This window comes from Ictalurus punctatus, chromosome 29 (genome assembly GCF_001660625.3).
Source record: "Ictalurus punctatus breed USDA103 chromosome 29, Coco_2.0, whole genome shotgun sequence".
Classification (NCBI taxonomy): Eukaryota; Metazoa; Chordata; class Actinopteri; order Siluriformes; family Ictaluridae; genus Ictalurus; species Ictalurus punctatus.
In genome coordinates this window covers 5,765,113-5,785,428 of record NC_030444.2, presented here as the reverse complement: position 1 = coordinate 5,785,428, position 20,316 = coordinate 5,765,113, and the positions used below count along the sequence as shown (strand labels likewise).

General features: G+C 38.8%; 1 protein-coding gene across 2 annotated transcripts in view; it reads right to left on the bottom strand.

The window, feature by feature from the left end:
• Positions 1-20,316, bottom strand: part of adgrb3 (adhesion G protein-coupled receptor B3) — a 330,718-nt gene that overhangs the window by 149,177 nt on the left and 161,225 nt on the right. The window contains exons 4-8 of one of the 2 annotated variants that reach the window (XM_017461819.3): positions 19,342-19,503; positions 16,903-17,067; positions 14,612-14,776; positions 12,833-12,997; positions 12,237-12,338 (exon numbers count right to left, since the gene is read on the bottom strand). In XM_017461819.3, the coding sequence (XP_017317308.1) occupies positions 12,237-12,338; positions 12,833-12,997; positions 14,612-14,776; positions 16,903-17,067; positions 19,342-19,503 (759 nt within the window). The remainder of the gene's footprint in view (positions 1-12,236; positions 12,339-12,832; positions 12,998-14,611; positions 14,777-16,902; positions 17,068-19,341; positions 19,504-20,316) is intronic. The other variant, XM_017461821.3, reaches the window with a different exon arrangement.

Below are 20,316 nucleotides of genomic sequence, written 5' to 3'. Positions count from 1 at the left end.
CAGAAACACAAACAGACCAAAAAAGAATTGGCCTTGCCATTCCAGTAGTTTCAGCGGTGACTGAATAATACAGGGTTTTCTATAAAAAGACGCTCTAGATGGAAACTGTTGATAAATAGTTTACTACTCAAAGGGTACTTTAGGAAGCCAATTTAATAAAGATTATTTTCATTATAAGTCAGAAGCAATTATCCCTATACACTTAGCACCCTAAAACAGGATAAGTGATTACCCTGTTCTTTACATACACACACACACACACACACACACACACTTATATATATATTACATACTTATTAGAGTAAGCAATCGCTGCTCCATATGATTTACACGAGGAAGGAATACACCCCAGATGGGATGTCAATTCATTGCAGGGAACCATGTACATTCATAACCTAAGGGCAACTTAACATTACCAGGTCACATCCTGGGATGCTTCTGGGAGGTGGGAGGAAACCAGAGAACCCTGAGGAACCCCATAAAAGACACTGGGGGCACATGTGAAACAACAGACAGATAGCAACCTGAGCCAGTGCAGCAAATTGTTTGCATATTTTTATTTAGCACACTGTAATTTTTTTCTGGGATTATGTGTACTTGCCAAAGGTGTGCTCTCACTCCCATCCCCGTCTACATACCAGTAAACAAAGTAAACGTATAATTTTTGCTCTGATTTGGACTTGGAAAATGGACTTATAGGTGCGAAAATGCCAACACATTCCTTGTAGAACCCTTTTCCTTTTAGAAAAGGTTTCAAGTGGCATTACTACAAATTCCCACCTCTCATACTCCCAGCAGGACTGTTAATGTCTTCTCCCCAGAACCCACATTGACAGCTAGAGATATCATATATAAACACAAAGACACACCCTGAGCCCTTCCCCACAGGTAGAAATGCACCTATATATTGTGCTGTACTTATATATTTGGAATTTAATTACAGGTTTTGTTGTTTATTGAAGGGTGTTGTATTGTGGGTAATGGGTGTAGTCTGTGGGCATATGTGTGTGTGTTTATGTTTTGGGTGTGGAGTTAATATGGGTTCAAAAGTGGCTGTCAGGTCAGAAGATGGGCTTTTAAGTAATAACAATTTTTCCTCCTCTGTATAAAATAGCTGTATTTTTCTCTTAGCTATCTTGGCCCATGTTTCAGTAAACGGCACATATGCACAAACTACAACTTGCTTTTCCCAACAACCCCCCACCACCACCACCACCACCACCCACCCACACACACACACACACAACAACAACAACATACTTAAAAGCTTAAAAGCTCACCACAGAGGTACAAATCCATATACACACAGTTTAATCTTCCTGCTCTATAGCAGTCACACCTGGTTGTTATCTCTGTCTCCAGTCAGCAGTCCTCACTACACTCCACTTTCTTTTCTTTTCTTTTCTTTCTTTTCTCATACCTGCTTCCACTCTCTAGGACACAATAGCAGAGTGACATGGGAGCATACAAAGTGGTGCAATGTTGCCAGAAGTGTCAATGTAGCCTCATTCTGCTCTCAGAAAAACCAACAGGTCCAAAGAAAGCAATGAAATGAGAAAGCATACACAGGTTTTTACAAAGAATTAAATATCACATTTGCACAAGTATTCAGACTGTTTGCTTTTCGCTTAGGTGCATCCTCTTTTAATTCATCATCGTTAAAATGTTTTTACAATAGGATTGTGTAAAGGCACAGACCAGAAAAAACGTACTATAGCCTTCAGGGTCCCACAGAACACAGCAGATTCCTTCATTCCAACATAGAAGAAGTTCAAAACCACAAGATTCTTCTTAGAGCTTTCCACTGAGCCAAACTGAGCAAACAGGGAGAAGGGCTTTAGATGGATGATACGAAAGAGATAACATTTAATCTTGGTCTCATCTGAAAGGCATTACTTGCCCATTTCATCCTTATGGTGAAGCACAGTGTTGTTAGCATTATTCTATAGCTATTTGAGCAGCAAGAACTGAGAACTGAAAGGTACAGGCCATTTGTTGGTACCTCGAATAGTGAAGGCTATAGCAGGAGGAAGAGCTTTCTCTTACAAAGCCCCACAGTTATGGAACAGCCTTCCAATTAGTGTTTGGGACTCAGACACAGACTCAGTGTCCAAGATGAAAACATGTTTGTTGAAAAATCAATTGCAATATCAAAATATCAGTTGGAAGTTCCATACTGCTGCTGAGGATGGCCCCCACATGGTGCAGCCGAAAGGCTCTGGTATGCTTAATTTTTTTTTTATGCATACACTAGCGTATGCGCACAGTCGTATGCTTAGCCTTTCAAAGTATACTCCATTTGACATGTAAATGTACACAGGCAGTCGACACATGCACATTACGACAACTTGCAGTACCTCTCCTGGCCTTTGTTGTGAAGGATGACAATGAAGAAGAATCACAACAATACAAAAAACAATGCATGGGCAATCTCTCGCCACGATTAGCACCCATATACAAATCCTTATACGCTTTAAGGCTAGAATTATACAAATGCAGGTACTTTCTAACCTGCACTACCTTGACAATCAATGGCCCTGGGTCACTGTTGCCAACTTGTGGAACAGCTAAATAATGCAAAAGAAGTAAATGGGGGCAGCTGTGGCTCAGGTGGTAGAGCGGGTTGTCCACTAATCGTAGGGTTGGCAGTTTGATTCCCGGCTCACGTGACTCCACATGCCGAAGTGTCCTTGGGTAAGACACTGTCCTTGGGTAAGACAAACTCAATTTGCTCCCGATGGCAAGTTAGCTGCCTTGCATGGCAGCTTTGCTACCAGTGGTGTGTGTGTGAGTGTGTGAATGGGTGAATAGGACACAGTGTAAAGCGCTTTGGATAAAAACGCTATATAAGTGCAGACCATTTACCATTTAACAAAAATGCGCATGTGCAACCTGTGCGTACAAAGTACACGTGGTTAGAAAAATCGGGTGCTGCTGAAATTTGCATCACCAGCAATTTGTATTCCAAGCGTAGGTGTAAAAAGTGAAACATACTTTCTACTTAAAGATCACTGAGATTGCTGAGGATGGTAGCACTTAAAAACCATACGATGGCTTTGGACCTCAATTCGTATGAACAGTTATGCTATAAAGGCTAGGACTATAACTGCTTTTATAGCTTTAGGACTGCAATAACCACAAACAGTTTTGCACTTGAAAATTTAACTAGTATGTCCTGTAGGCGATGCTGTTCATTGTCCAGAATGGCTGTGAGTTTTTTGAGTGTACTCTTTTCCACCACCACCTCGAAACTGTCCAGAGAGCAGCCAAAGACTGAGCCAGACTTCTTGATCAGTTTGTTGAGTTTTCTTGCATCTCTAGCTCTAATGCAGCCTCCCCAGCATACCGCTGCAGTAAGCAGACTGCATTGGCTACCACACAGTGGTAGAACATCTTGCTGCAAACATTAAAGGACCTGAGCTTCCTCAGAAAGTAGAGTCTGCTCATCCCTTTCTTGTACACAGCCTCTGAGTTGACCTTCCAGTCCAGCTTGTTTCAAGCTGGACATCAAGGTATCTGTAGGTGTCAATCTGCTCAACGTCCTGACCCATGATGGTAATGGGGCTGGTTGTGGTCCTCTTCCTCCTGTAGTCCACCACCATCTTATTGGTCTTGGCCACAGTGAGGAGCAGATGGTTCTTCCCACACTATGCAACAAAGTTGTTGACCAGGTCCCTGTTCTCCTCTTCATGTTCATCCCTTATGAACACGACCATCACCGAGTCATCAAAAATTTTCTGAAGATGGCAGACATCTGACCTATACTGAAAGTCTGTGGTGTACAGGGTGAAGAGGAAGGGGGAAAACATAGTTCCATGTCGTGCTCAGTGCTGCTCAGCAGGTGCTCAGACAGGCAGGCTCATGACCGCATAAACTGGGGTCTGTCCAATATGTAGTCAGTGACCCAGGAGATCATGGACATGCCCACCCGCATTCTTCTCATCTTCTCTCTCTGCAGAAGAGGTTGGATGGTGTTAAATACACTCAAGAAATCAAAGAAAGTGATTCTTACTGTGGTGGTGTTGTAGTCCAGATGGAAGTCGGCCCTTTGAAGTAGATATATGGCCATATCTTCCACGCTTACCTGTGGCTGGTAAGGAAACCGCAGGGGCTCCAGAAAAGAGCTTACTTGAGGTCTTAGATGGAACAGCACCAGTTTCTCCAGGACCTTCATTATGTGTGGTGTGAGGGCTACTGGTCTACAATCGTTGAGGGTGGAGGGAGTTGTCTTCTTTGGAACAGGAACCAGGCAGGATGTTTTTCATAGCTCTGGCACCTTCTCCAGTCAAAGACTCAGGTTGAAGAGGTACTGGACGATCCCACACAGCGCAGACCCTCAGTACCTTGGGATTGATTCGGTCAGGCCCTGCATCTTTCCTAGGTTTCAGCTTCTCCAACTGTCTCTTCACCTGGCTGGTAGTGACAAATTGGTGGGCTGTTGGATGAGGTGGTGGGTGATTGTGGAAGGTAGAGATGTGAGTCTTCTGAAGAAGGTATTGTGATGAGGGGGGATATGAGGGCATAACTTTTGCTACGGTTATGCCTGTTGTCTACACCAGGGGTTCCCAAACTTTTCCAGGACAAGGCCCCCCAAATGGCATTAACATTTGACTGACGCCCCCCTTTTGCAAGATGTCTTTAAAACACATTAAAAATGCAGACTTCTGAATATATCCCCATTTTTTTTTTATGAATAATTACATCTTACATCTTTACTTTACATTACATTAGGAATTGATTGTGTGTGTGTGTTTGGTTGTCTGAAAGTTAGAATTTATTTTTCACACCAAATTGTTGAGGCCCCGCGGGCGGCCCCCACTTTGAAAAGCACTGGTTTACACTACTCCACGTTTTCGACCCTCAAAATCAGAGACTTCTGGAAATGCTGAAGACCCCGTTTTAGTTCGAAAACTCCGGGGTCACATTTCAAAGTAAATGGACCAAGAAAGAGACTTTTGAAAATTAAGGCATGGCTGCCCACATTTGCTCCCTGATTGCATCTTATGGATCATTGCATATCCTTCCCCGATTCATCAAGCCCCTATCATATTCAATTCAATTCAATTTTATTTGTATAGTGCTTTTAACAATGGACATTGTCTCAAAGCAGCTTTACAGCTTTATCATGTGACCATTACACTACCTTGACCATATAAACAATAACATGGAGACTGAACTGCAAGCTTTGGTGGCTATGTTGTAATTTTTAGCAGCCATTGTGCAGTTAAATTCTGTATTTTATAATACTGCAGCTGCCTACATCTGCAAGAGGCAAGCTATAATTAGAATAAACGGCAACGAATCTTGTTTCAAGTGGCGTAAGCCCTACATCGAACGCTGGTTTTGGGTTAGACCGGGAAGGACTAGTGCCTGGTGGGACATGTTTGATAATGAAGTTGTCATTCCTGAGGAATGGTGACAGAACTTTCAGATGTCCAGATCAGCCCTGGTCCACCTCAGCAAAATACTACATCAGTTTGTGGAAGTTGAGACGTTTGAAGGCATGGTTTACGCCTCTGAGTAGGGCCATGGACATAAACATGAAGGACCTTCCTTTTGTTATTTATGCTTGTTTTGTACTTCACAACTATTGTGAAGCGCTCCACAAACCTAAAGGGACTTTCAACCACCCACCAGAGTGGCTGAGAGAGTGGACAGCGAAACCGAAGGGAAATGAGTGAGACGCGTGATGACAAGGTTTACTGACCCATAAGCCATTTGAGCAGCTTACATTTAGAGCAGCATACAGCAGCCTACATTTAAAAAAAAGCATATGCCTTATTGCTTTATTACATAATGAGTGTATGACTACATGTGACCTATGCATCTGTTTTTACCATAATGTATCGTTTTTACTGCAATGTGCCAGTGTACTAATGGTATAAATAAATTCAATTATTTGAATTTGCCCTGAGTTTGATTAAGTACACGCTAGTGTACATGCTAGCCTCGATTATCCATATTTATAAAGAAAAAAACATGACAAAGAAAATAGAATGATTAGAAAGTAATAAACACAATGTTAAAAAAAATAGTATATACTCAAACAAAAATATCAAGGTAAATATAAAAATTGTAAACATACATTAAGTATCACAACACAAAAGTCATAAATTATGTTGTAATTAAATTAGCATGAATACAAAACAAAATATTTAGACACGTCATTAGAAACTTTGAGTAACAATTCCACCTCATCATCTGTCCACACGAAGACGTCCTTGCTTTTCCTCACCATCATGCTCATTGTTGTACCTGCCGGTGACTAGCAAGCAACTTCCTATTTACACTTACACGCGCATGCCCAGTTTACATGAATGGTCATGGGACATGCGCTTTCGGTCATTTATTGTGGACGGAGGTCGTTTCTGTAATGCCGTGGAAATGCCAGTGTTGACGAGGATCATTTTAATTTTAAAAACAGCGTTTTAAAATGAAAAAGCGCTTACGTAAACAGGGCCTGAGATGAGTAAGGAAGAATTGGTATGGATGACGGGGTTTGATCTTGACCTTTGGGGGAGTCGCGAAAGAGTGCTGGTGAGGGAGTGGAGGAGATGATGTGAGATGGTATTGTGCTGAACCTATTGAAGAACAAATTCAGCTTGTTGGAACTTTCTAGATTGCCCCTCCCACCGGTTGTGTTTTTGCCTTGAAGCCGGTGATCTCCAACATGCTAGCCCACACCTCTTTTGTATTATTCTGCTAAAGCCTACCCTCCAGCTTCGTTCTGTAGGCTTCTTTGTTCTCCCCCAGTCTCATATATATATATATATATATATATATATATATATATATATAGAGAGAGAGAGAGAGAGAGAGAGAGAGAGAGAGAGAGCGAGAGAGAAGTAATGTTCATTTATTTATTTAAGTATTTCTTATTTACTTTATTTTATTCATGTATTTTTCCAAAATGATGGGAATTTGGAGCACTTTTATCATTTTTGTTGCGATGTTTGCCAAGTTTGGAGTCTCACGATAGTCAAGTGTATAACATCGCACGCCGCTTCTGTACTGGCTGCCGGTGGAATGTAAACAATAACCACAATGGCAACTGTTAATTACCTTGGAAGATAATATAGACATACACCAACAACCAGCAATTCGTTTGGGCAACAGTGATGCTCCTTCACAGTAACATGTCCCGGATTACACCATCTGTTATGTACAAACAGTGCGACCCTTCCACCTTTCCTCTTATCACGCAGTTCAGCACTTCTGTCCGTCTTCAATGTCTGAGTCCGGAATATCCTCGTGCAACCATGTCTCATTGAAACAAATCACACTGCATTCCTGATACCCCCTCAGCGTCCCAATTAGTGCACTGAGCTTGTCCATTTTATTGCCAAGAGACCAAACATTTCCCATGATGATGGAAGGAATGAAGGGCTTGTAGCATCTCCTCTTTGCCATTGTTTTGGATCTAGCTCTGCATTCTCTGTACGGCCTCAGCAGTTTGAGTGCCAGCAGCTAATCACGTGTGTACATGAAGGGACCTGCTCTCTCCCCGTGGTTCTTCATTCTCCAATGTAGAGTGCATGATAAATAATACTATATTTTAAAATAGACTAAAACTAAGAAGCAAGAAAAAGAAGAGCTGAAGAAACTAAATGTGCCAGATACGTGAGTAGTAAAACCTGATATAGGTAAAATAATATAATCAAAAATATTCCATCTTGGAATAATAACTTGAGACAGAGGCAAGACACAAATACATTAGAGTGAAGTTGGTTCAGCATTTGATATATGCATTTAGTGCTTCCGTTGTTAAAAATAAAAGAAAATGTAGCTATCTGGTAAAGAGAAAAAAAACAACACCCATTTTTTAAAATATAGACTTTTAATAGTTATAGGTAGAGTGCCCTCCATTAATATTGGCACCCTTCATAAATATGAGTAAAGAAGATGTGAAAATTTTTCTTTGTTGTTTAACCTTTTGATATTTTATTTTAAAAAAATCACAAAAATACTTTGCTCTCATGGATATCAAACAAGCACAAACATAACACAGGTTTATAAAATATCTTTGTTAAATATCAGTGTGCACCAATTATTGGCACCCCTATGAATTTATATGAGAAAAATATATTTGCAGTATATTCCCATTGACATTTAATTTTTTTTAGCACACCTGGGTGACTAGGAACCAGAGTTGGGTGTAACACATTACAAAGTAATGTTTTCAAGAAAAAAAAACACAGACAGGGCATCATTTGGGTACTTAGTGTATTTTATTGCTTTTCTATTATAATGAGCAGCACATTCCGTTGATCGCATGGCAGCTGACACAGATGTGAATGTAAAAAGAAGCAAGCGTAGGTGTCCCACTGATTGATTTAACAATGTCATGACACACGCCCTTCGTCTCAACTTACATAATTTGTATGTGAATGTTTTTAGAGTGGAATGCAACATGTAACCTAATGCACGTTATTACAGCCTAGTTCTCTTGTTAAAAGTAGTTATAGTGTTCAGAAACATTTTTGATAAATTCACATTCCATACCTGTCTATTTATATAATTTTTTAAAAGTCATAAACTTTATTAAAAAATCATAAATGTTATGAAAAGTAATTAAAAAAGTACAAAAACACAAAAGCAAAAAAAATCTATCTATCTATCTATCTATCTATCTATCTATCTATCGATCGATCAAAACAGATTATAGATTAGGCTATATATAGATAGATTTTATATAGAATAAATCATCATTATACCTGGCCTCCAATATGGAGACTTTGGGGGGGGCTTTAGTTATAAAAGTTTAGACCAAGGAATATAGCTGTGATGTGCCTCAAAAGATTTTTGAGATTCACAGAATGGGAAGTGGCTATAAGAAAATAGCACAAACATTGACAATGACTATTTCCACCTTCAAAGCAATAATTAAGAAGTTCCAGTCAACTGGAAATGTTAAATGTTATGACTCAACCTAGAAGAGGACGTATGTCTATATTGCCTCAACGCACTGTGAAGAAGCTGGTTCGAGTGGCCAAAAAATCTCCAAGGATCTAGGGATGTCACGAGAACCGATAATTTGATACAAAGTCAGTACTAACGTTCTTAAAACATGACGGTACTAGTTTTTCTGCAGTAGCATGGGTACCATTCTAATGAAGCTACCGATGTTGCAATTCTTCCGGAGCTGATGGGGGCCGCAAATACATGCAAGTGTTTTAGTCGGTCCACAAGTGGTGAAGAAGAAGAACAACAACTACAAGCACACGGGAAAAACTACAGAAGTTTAGCTCCGTCCGACTTGTTGAGGTATGGAATATGGAAATACTTTGTAATTGAGGCGGATGACAACAAACATATAATTGATGCTCTGAAGCTGGTGTGCAACCGATGCTATCGTTCACTTCAAACAAAGAGAGGAAACACCTTGAGTTTCGGCACCAACTACTAGATTTTCAGTATCGTGACATCCCTACAAGGATCACAGCTGGAGAATTTTGGAAGTTAGTTGTGTCTTGGGGTCAGAAAGTCTCCAAAACTACAATTCAAAGTCACCTACATCACCAGAAATTGTTTGGAAGGGTTTTGAGAAAAGCCTCTACTCTCACCAAAAAACAAACTCAAGCATCTTCAGTTTGCCAGACACTACTGGAACTTCAAATGGGATCGGTCTCTATGGTTAGATGAAACCAAAATACAGCTTTTTGGCAATAAACACCAGCGGTGGTTTTGGCGCACACAGAGAGGTAGCCATATGGAAAAGTACCTCATGCACACAGTTAAATATGTTGGTGTCTCTTTAATGTTTTGGGGCTGTTTTTCTGTCAGAGGACCTGGACATTTTGTTAGGATACATGGCATCATGGACTCTATCAAATATCAACAGATATTAAATGAAAACCTGACTGCCTCTGCCAGAAAGCTTAAAATGGGCCGTGGTTGGATCTTCCAGCAGGACAGTGATCCAAAACATGCATCAAAATCAAAACAAAAATGGTTTACTGACCACAAAATTAAAGTCCTGCCATGGCCATCCCAGTCCCTTGACCTGAAACCTATAGAAAACCTGTGGGGTGAACTGGAAAGGAGAGTCCACCAGCGTGGACCTTGAAATTTGAAGGTTCTGGAGAGCTTCTAGAAGATACGACCATATCACACCGATATTATCAGTACTGCATTGGCTCCCAGTAAAATCTCGCATTAATTATAAAATACTTTTATTAACCTATAAAGCACTAAATGGTCTCGCGCCACAATATCTAAGCGACCTTTTGGTTTTATATGATCCGCCACGCCTACTTAGATCAAAAGATGCAGGCTATCTGACGGTACCTCGAATAGTGAAGGCTACAGCAGGGGGAAGAGCTTTCTCTTATAGAGCCCCACAGTTATGGAACAGTCTTCCTATTAGTGTTCGGGACTCAGACACAGTCTCAGTGTTTAAGTCTAAGCTTAAAGCATATTTGTTTACTCAAGCCTACCCTGACTAGATTCTGTTCTACTACTTCGCAGTCATAATTATCTTTTTTCTCCCTCTCTCCTTTCGCCGAGCCCCACACGAATTTATGGAGATACTAGAGATCCAGATCCTTTCTGCCTCTGGATGGAGCTCAAATCTTCTTTAATTCCAGACTGCTGGGACTACGGCTGCTCTTAACACCATACAGACTTCATATAATCCATAATGAACTTTTTCACAATATCTGTTGTTACCCAGATGAGGATGGGTTCCCTTCTGAGTCGGGTTCCTCTCAAGGTTTCTTCCTCTTAAAACATCTTAGGGAGTTTTTCCTTGCCACCGTCGCCACTCAGTGGCTTGCTCAGTTGGGATAAATTCACACCTTTAATATCTATATACCATGTTGATATTTCTGTAAAGCTGCTTTGAGACAATGTCTATTGTAAAAAGCGCTATACAAATAAAATTGAATTGAATTGAATTGAAGCTTCTGTATGGAGGAATGACCCCTTGCCATGTATTCCCCAACCTCATCCAGCATGAGGAGAAGGCAAAGGGAGGTAGCAGAAAGTATTGACTAAAAGGGTGCCAATAATTGTTGCACACCTATATTTAATAAAGATTTTTTTTTTTATATAAACCTGTGTTTTGTTTGCAATTGTTTGATATCCATGAGAGCAGAGTATTTTTGTGATTTTTTTTACATTTAAGATTAAACCATAAAAAGAATTTTTCACGGTCTACTTTGCTCATATTTACCAATGTTAGTGGAAGGCACTGTATGATTTCGAAGTGAAAAGGCAATATATCTGCTTTAACAATGGACATTGTGCCTAACTTACCAAGGTAAATGTGAAAGGTTTATTAGTAAATCGTTTGCAAGACCCGGGGTTAGTTAGCACAAGAAATGTAGTATTCATTAAAATCTAGTTAGTTTAGAAAAATGTCAATATCAAATGAGATTTCCTGAGTTTGTGTAAATTTACATATAAGGAAACTCACTAATGTGAACCTTGACTGGCTTCAAATATGATTTACGGAATGAGTTACTGAATTTCATATATGTATTACACTGTCATGTTTACAGTGTAGTTCACAGATTTAATGAAAGTTATTCATTTTAATGACTTGAAAATAAGCAAACCAAAATCAATCCATAAATTAAAATAGGACTAATAAGAGCACAAATTCAATGAAAAGAAATGCGACTTTATTGTCTAAAAGGAGGACGAGGTATTTTCTACAACGGCTGAGTTGCATTACTAGCACATTTAGTGCACAGACCAGACACTCTGAGAGCTGCTGTGACTTGTCTTGCCTTGGAAATCCAATTGCTCATTGCTCATAATTGCTCATTTCTCAATTGTTGTAGACCTCACAAGAAATGGGGGTGTCATAAATACTCAACCAATGACTAAGTGCTATATGTTTTATAGGTAAAAGCGACCAATCAAGACATGGTTCAAATAAACAAACAAACACACAAATATAACAAACAAATACACAAAATATATAGTGAAAACATGCACAAATTGTTTTTAATTCAGAACATAAATTAAACAGCACAGTTCATTGTTGGGATCCATAAAAGAAGAAGGGCTCCACCTAAATCTATGTTTAACATCCGATTCACCCCAATGTTTCTTCTTGTCAAAGTGCCATTTGCAAGAGCTTAAGAACAGTGGACTTGCTTTTGTCTTGAGAAATTCAATAGTAATCGCTGAGATTTCAGTCCTTTTATGGGAATTGAAACCCTGATCATAAATGGTAAAAACTTTGGGCTTAAACTTGCCCTTGTGTCAAATACAAAACTTCCTCATACCTGTGGCATTGGGTGGGCATCGATTGAAGGCTAATTCTCCAGATGGTGTTCTTCTCCACAACATGGAAACTGCATAGTCCTCAGGACAAATCTCATAGGGGGCTACACAAGAACAGACAAAGTCATCATTTCAGTGGATATTTACAGACATGGCAATGACTGTATAGAAAACCTTTTGTGGTGATACCACCAAATGCAGTCATTCCAATGCAAGTATAAATATACATTTCTAAATGTGCTTACTTGCTGTGTATCAATCAGAATGAATCCTTATTTCTTGAGTTTATGTTACAAAAAAAGCACAAAAAAGCAGAAATTTTAGAGATTTGGATGGAGGACAGGAGGATTTGGGATCTGGCATGATTGCCAACACTAATTACAATGGTTTTAATAATCTATTTAAAACATGCTACAAATGCTTGCATAAGGATTATGGACAAATTTCACCAGACATTTAAATAAATAATAATCCACTGCAAATACTGTATGGCTCTTCAAAAACCCATATGATTATCTTTACACTCTGCTTTCATTCAGCTTTCTCCTTGCTCATGTGGGCATAACTGACTCATGGTGCTTCTTGTCTATATGGTTACCTGGGCAACGCTGCTCGCTGCATTTGTGGACCTCCTCTCCATTGCCCTCACACTGTTGCCCTGTGACAGCTAGGCCTTGGCACACCCGTACACGCCGCTGCCAGCCCCCATCACACGATTTTGAACACCCACTCCATGGCCCCCAAGGGTTCCACTGGCCATTTGCTGACACACACACACACACGCACACACACACAGCAATAAGAAGACAGCAATATCCATTATTCTATTCCTTTGTGTTATATGTCAGCGCTGAACCATCTTTCACAAAATTCATCCTTTTTAGTTCCAGCAATTTGATTTGACCTCTCTGTGAATGCTATGTTAAATAACAGGATATTTGCTGTAAAAGTGACACAATTATTACAGGCAAAGAAAAAAAATGTCATGAACATTATATATAAATTCATGTTATGAATTCGATTGTGCCCTGCGATGGATTAGCACCCTGTCCAGGGTGTACCCCACATTTTGCCTGATACTCCCTGGGATAGGCTCCAGGTTCCCCGCGACCCTGAAGGCTAAACGATATAGAAGATGGATGATGGATGTCATGAATGCTAGCTGACACTTATGCTAGCTTTAAAGTGGCTTGGAATTTTTCATTTTAACATGGACATGTTTTATGGTGCCAAGATACACAGTAAAAAGTTTTTAGAAGTTTTCTTCACTCCAAAATTTAAGTAATAAAAATCATGTATAATAATAAGATATTCGTCCTTTAATGAATAAAAGGATGTTGGGCAAATGTGGCTATAATTTCTCTGTCATGTAATGGCAGATGAGACAGATGTAATCGCAGTTAACAGCTTTATTGAAGAGCAATAGCAATAGCAACTGAGCGTATTATTCTCATTAACATAGTGACTGAACAGTCTCTTATATAGTGTGGTGTGATTGAGAGTGTGTGTCTGCTTAGTCCTCAGGAGTAGGTGATGTGTCTGTGTGTTACTTTGGGATTTGGTGTCACTGTCTTACCTGCCCAAAAGAACCAAGAGGGAAAACACATCAGGTATCGATTCAAACAGACTAAACATTGCATATGTGACAGCATCCTCAGTTTATCTACCAGATTATAGGTAAATATCTAATCAACCAGCCTGAATTATGTAGAGTGAGTGGGATCAATGTATGTAGCATAAATGTGATCCAATTACATTATAAAATACAGTATATCAATGCACATATAACATTTAAAACTTACTTTAATTCATTTAAACTCTTTTGATCAGAAAAAAAAACCCATAATAACTCTACTTCATTAAACATATACAGTAACATGCTGAATATAACGGATGTATAAATTCATATAAATTGGCACATAAAAGTTAACAGAAAAAAAAAAAAAACTTATTCTATAATATTTATCCTGCAACAATATGATGCTACCTAATGGCAGAATGGCTTGAGTTTATTAATAAAAGAAACAAATGAGCACTTCCATATAACAAAACAAACAAAACTACTGGTGACCCTGACAATTCAGGAGGTAATTTCTTAATGCATCTATTTATTTATTTATTTATTTATTATTTATTTATTTTACATATAATAATCATTTGCTGTGTTCCTCTCTAATAAAAAAATGATTCATGACTTTGAATCATGAAAAATGATTTTGATTTGAGGCCTTTCTGTTTTCAGTGCTTTCTTTCCTTTTCTTCTGAGGTATTATACCTAAAAAAAACTGTAATGCCCACATAGATACATGAGACTTCACTGAGACAAAGTGCATCAGTCTAGATCGCTGTCTGTGGTTTCAGATCTAAGAGTTTTTACCTGTGCACTCGGGGTTGTGGCACTCTCGGCTCTCGGCCCAGTGGCCACGACACTCTGAACCGCCATGAGCAGCAGCTGAGCACTGCCTCTTTCTCTGCTGTGTCCCATTGGCACAGGTCACTGAGCAATCACTCCATGCACTCCATTCCTGCCACTGACCGTCCACTGCAGCCGCCAAGGAGACAAAACATTAGAAAATTAGATTATTCAGTTAACCTTAGACTCTCTTTTGACATCACAAACAAATGAGGTGTATCAACAGCTCGTCATGACTTTAAAAATATAAACACAGTCTTCTGTATTTAGTAAGCTTTTCACTAAATATTCTTTGTAATCGACGGCGCAGTGGCTTAGTGGTTAGCACGTTCGCCTCACACCTCCAGGGTCGGGGGTTCACCGTGGCATTGTGTGTGCGGAGGTTGCATGTTCTCCCCGTGCTGTGGGGGTTTCCTCCGGGTCCTTTGGTTTCCTCCAAAGACATGCATGGTATGTTGATTGGCGTGTCTGTAGTGTATGAATGGGTGTGTGAGTGTATATGTGATTGTGCCCTGCGATGGATTGGCACCCTGTCCAGGGTGTACCCCGCCCTGTGCTGGGATAGGCTCCAGGTTCCCCGTGACCCTGAAAAGGATACGCGGTATAGAAGATGGATGGATTCTATGTAATGTATTTGTAATGTATGTATTGTATCATCTGTTATGTAAATAGCTCTATTTATAGTATTATATTGATGGTATACTTCCAGTGTGAATTCTGGACAATTATATATTCTGTATGCATGATTCTGAATCATTTGTAGAGATGAAGTCTGCATAGAATGCAAAGCAACGTTTGGGTAATTAATTATTTATATGTATAAACCAGATTACAGACAAAGGCAACCTAAAATATGGGACAAAGATTCTCTCTCTCTCGTTCTCTCTCACACACACACACATACACACAGACACACACACATTGTCTCTACCTTATGTTCATAAAAACAAATGCAATACAATAAACTTTTCAGCAGTGGTTATACTTCATTGACAGAAATGCTGGGGTTGCCTGGGAAGAGCCTGAATGAAAAACTGGTGTTTGGCAATAGAAGATGCACTGAATGAACTGAGTCTACAGGGAAAAGAGATTCTGCGGGGAGAAGAGTTGCTAATTGCCTGTTTTTTTTTCTGCTGAATGGGCCGAAGCTTTTAAGGAGACAAACAAAGCCATCTGCAATCGGATGTAGCGCAATCTGTCAGTTACCCCATCACAGCCAAACATTTGCTGTAGAGAATCTCATCATCACAAATCTGCTTGCCATTCATGGGCAATTGTGGCTAAGTGATTTTCACTTCAGTCTCATGTCATCATCTCTATAATGCCAGATCTGTTCTGTGGAGAAACAGGAAGTGCACTAATGTAATAAACCTTGGCCAGCTAGCTGTGGGTAGTTTTGCATATGATTTTGTCTGCCTCTCAATATCAGGTGTAAATTAGCGCCATGTGTGTTGTTTAAAGCAGTACAGGCAGTGTTGCTAGGTGTGTGGTTTTCCTGTAAAACTGATCTACTTTGGACTGTTAGGGTGAGTTTTTTATTCAGACATTTTTCATTTATTCATAAATATTCTATTTTATATGACAAAGTGTCTAATAATAAGAGGTTATTTAGGATGTTGGTGAAATAAATATTCAGAGAAACTATACGTTTTAATATTGCTTGTCAATTGGAATGCAGATCTGGCAGGTATGGTCTTATCACATACACACACTCACACACACACACACACATATATATATATATATATATATATATATATATATATATATATATATATATATATATATATATATATATATATATATATATGGTAAACTGAACATTAATTTCAGCCACTGCTGCATTAAGGTACGCTTCAAGCTGCACCTCTGCATGTATTTACATCTAGGCCTGGGAGTTAGTTCTGAATCTGATCATGCTCCTTCATCTTGCTCAGTATAATGCTTAGTAACTAGTCATACCATGATGAAGCCAGACGAAGTTGTGACGTGTGTTAAGGCTCTCTTTAAGGTGGGGAAGTGGGAAATTAAACATTGCCACAGTTGCCTAATTCCAACCTGATTCTCAGAATACAGCAGGCTTGAGTGCACCCAAAATTAGTGGAATGATCATCGATTTTTGCAGCAAAATTTATTAGACCTAGTGAACAGCAGGAGAGATCAGAGGTTCAGGGAAATTTGGTAGGAGTCCTTTTGAGAGAACCGAGGGAGTTGAACATCAATCACCAGAGAGGGAGAAAGAGAAGGGAACAGACCTGGGCAAAGGGCGATGTTACAGAGTTTACTCTGAGTCTCTGGGCCGTCACAGCCCCTACCACCATGCTGAGGTGGTGTGCAGAGTCGGGTTCGGGTGCGGTGACCCCGACCACAGGTAAAGGAGCACAGACTCCATGGAGACCACTCCTCCCACACACCATGCACTGCCAACACAGGAAAGTAGTTAAGACACACTGGGACACCCCCACACACCCACCCCACATACTTACATAACCATAGAAATAGACTCTACAACTTATTAAAAACATCTTAGTATTACAGGAAAATCAGCAGGAAAGAAACATGCATATTAGAATATGTTAAATGGATGAAAATGCACATAGAGTGATCAAGTGTTAATCATTTTAGAGGTCAAGTAAAAAAATATCTCTGTCTTCTTTTAAGTTGTTTTTAAGCAACAGACCAAGCTAAACAACAGCAACATTTAAAATGGTATGAGAAAGTACAAAAGTACATAATGTCAGATACTAGACACCATGATTGCCATAGCCTGAACTTCAATTCAATAATGCTGTGCTGTGATACTCTTCCTTGCTTGCACTACACTTACCAGCTTATGATTGTTATTTATTTATTTATTTATTCATCTTATATTACTTACTGCTAACCTCACCAATATTCACATGGCATGGCATAGGTCATCAAAAGCCTTGGTGTGTGTTCACTCTTGGTTTACTTTCCAAGCATATGTTCCCTCTCAGTGTCCTTACTTTCTGTCAACAAAGCCCTCTTTGTCTGTCCAACTGAATAAAGAAAGCTTGAGTCCTGTGCAAACATTTTAATTAAAAGCTAAATCCCTTTGCACTTTTAACAAAAAAGGTAGGGAGAGGAACCTATATAGAGCCATCTGGAGCCTTCTTCAGAGCAGAATCAAGGATCCATCCATAAATAGAGAGCTTTATTTATTGGCCAGGTTCTGACCTTTAAACAGATTGGATCAGAAGATATTCAAAAATTCTGACCCTCACCTGCTTCAGTTACGATATTAAAGTGAGACTGAGCAACAGCCTGTATCTACTACTGCAGGCAGGGTTTAGACTGTGTTCCAACACTGATTTTATATATATATATATATATATATATATATATATATATATATATATATATATATATATATATATATATATAATGAATATAGGTGGACACATGTAAAACATTTTGATCACAAGATAAATTTGATATTTGAGATGGGTTTCATAAATTGTCCATTGAATTTGACTGCTGAAGGCACAGATATTAAATAATGTAAAGTGAATAGACAAGGGAAGCATAGCAAAAGCCACGTCTGTTCCACACTACCATTGAGAACAAGTTTACTTACACATCTCTCTTATTCAGAATTTCTAATATGGTGAAAAAAATCTTAACACATAAAACACTATGACTTTTCAGAAGTATGTACAGTCACATCCATTGCAAAAAAAAGGGCTATAATGCAAAAAAAAAAAAAAAAGTCTGTACAAGGCCATTCTTCCTTTTTAGCATATTGGCCAATTTTCTGCATATTACAGTAAAACCACCAGGCTGATCTGTTTAAGACAGCTTTTTTTTCATGAAAATAATTTTGTATCCATCCGTTTTGAAGGTTAAAATAACTTTGACTCCAATGACAAATGCCACATTTCAGAGCAAAAGTAAGTGACAAAATCTCAAGCATCAATGTGCACAGGAATTATGAAAAAAGGAAGAGTCAAATTCTTACCTTATTCATTTCCAGGAAATGCAATTTAATATACTTTTATGATTTCATACAAGGTTCTCTTTAGACATTTGTAGAAAAAAACTCTTGCTCAACCTCCTTCCAAATCACCCCCACCCCCAAACAGTAACCAGGCAACTACAAATTAGACATTTTTAGCCATGTTAATTTAGATCAACTAATAATACTCATAGAAAATGGAAATGATAAGAACTACATTAACTCATATTTAAGCTTTAAAAGGTTGCTCTATTGTTCAGATGCTTTCTCATTGCACATAAAAAAGTCTAAAACAATAAGTTAGCTGGGGACACAAGTTTGCAAGAATTGGAAATATGACATTATACTAATTTCTTAGAGATTCTTGGATTGGTATTGTAAAATAAATAATTTCTGACCAGCTCCTTGTGAAACAACGTCCCAAATAGTCTCTGTCTTTTACTTTAAATGGCAAAATAACCAAAAATAGACAACAAAATGTACATTTTGCAACATCACTTTACATAAAAGAGTGGTGGATGAATGCGATGTGAATAATGTGGCGATGTGAATAATGCACACTAACTAGGAAAATAGATGAAAAAACGTAAAACATGAATATGACATGATATGACAAGATGCCATGACAAGAAAAATCCATTAGAAGTAAATGAGAAGAATAATAACAATTAAACAAACAAAGAGGAAGTGCCACTGTGCATCTGTTGGCTAACACTACCTGGACAAGGGGCAGTGTTATTGCAAACCCTTGATTCTCTTAAAGGGCCGCTGCAGTGTGTTCCGAAAGGTGAGATACATGTTCTTGTTCGCACCTGCGACCCTTGACCACATGTAACTGAGCAAGAGCTCCACTGGGACCACTCCTCAGCACCTGGGTCACCTGTGTAGGAGAAGGGTGACACCAGTTAAAAGCAGCAACAAGGTCACATAACAGCCCAGGAGTGTAGGGCCAGTTGGAGCGGTTCCCCTACAAAAGTTACTTGAGGTGCCACACAGGACACATTATGTTTGCATATTTAAGCTATGTGGGCAGGGTAATCCTAGATTCCTTCTATGTCTGCATGAATTATTTTGAATAATTTAAATATTTAAACATATTGTGTGCCAAAATATAGCAGCTAGCCAGGGTGTTAAATAGCAAATTCACCCTCATATAGCTCTACATGCAGCATACTGAAAAAACTAAATCACATTAATTATATACTGAATTTATATTTAAGGCAAAATCATAATACTTCATGTGTTGAATGTCTGGTCACCATATAACAGGTACTATAAGCAGGTTCAGATTTAAGGCTTATGGCTAAATGTCATCTTAGTATTTACAAGTAATGCATGCAAACAACATAAAGAAACCAAAGAAAGGAAGAAAAGATAAACTGAACTAATACCAGAAAAAAACGCATTAAATGTGATAGAACATGTAGAATGCATGCAAGATGGCTTACAAAAGTTAGAGAATGACCTGTGATGAATGTTAGTTTGCAACTACAGTTCTACTTAAAATGGATCATATCTGTAGTCAACTATACTTGATTTTTATTGACCTATATGCCAGTTCAGAGTTTCTTGAGTTAGTTATTTCTGACCCAGGATTGACAAGAAATAGAAAAAAAAATCAAGATAACAAGAGGAGCATTCCTCAATCATATTCAGCAGATCACAGCAATTAAGTCACTGCTACCATGATGTT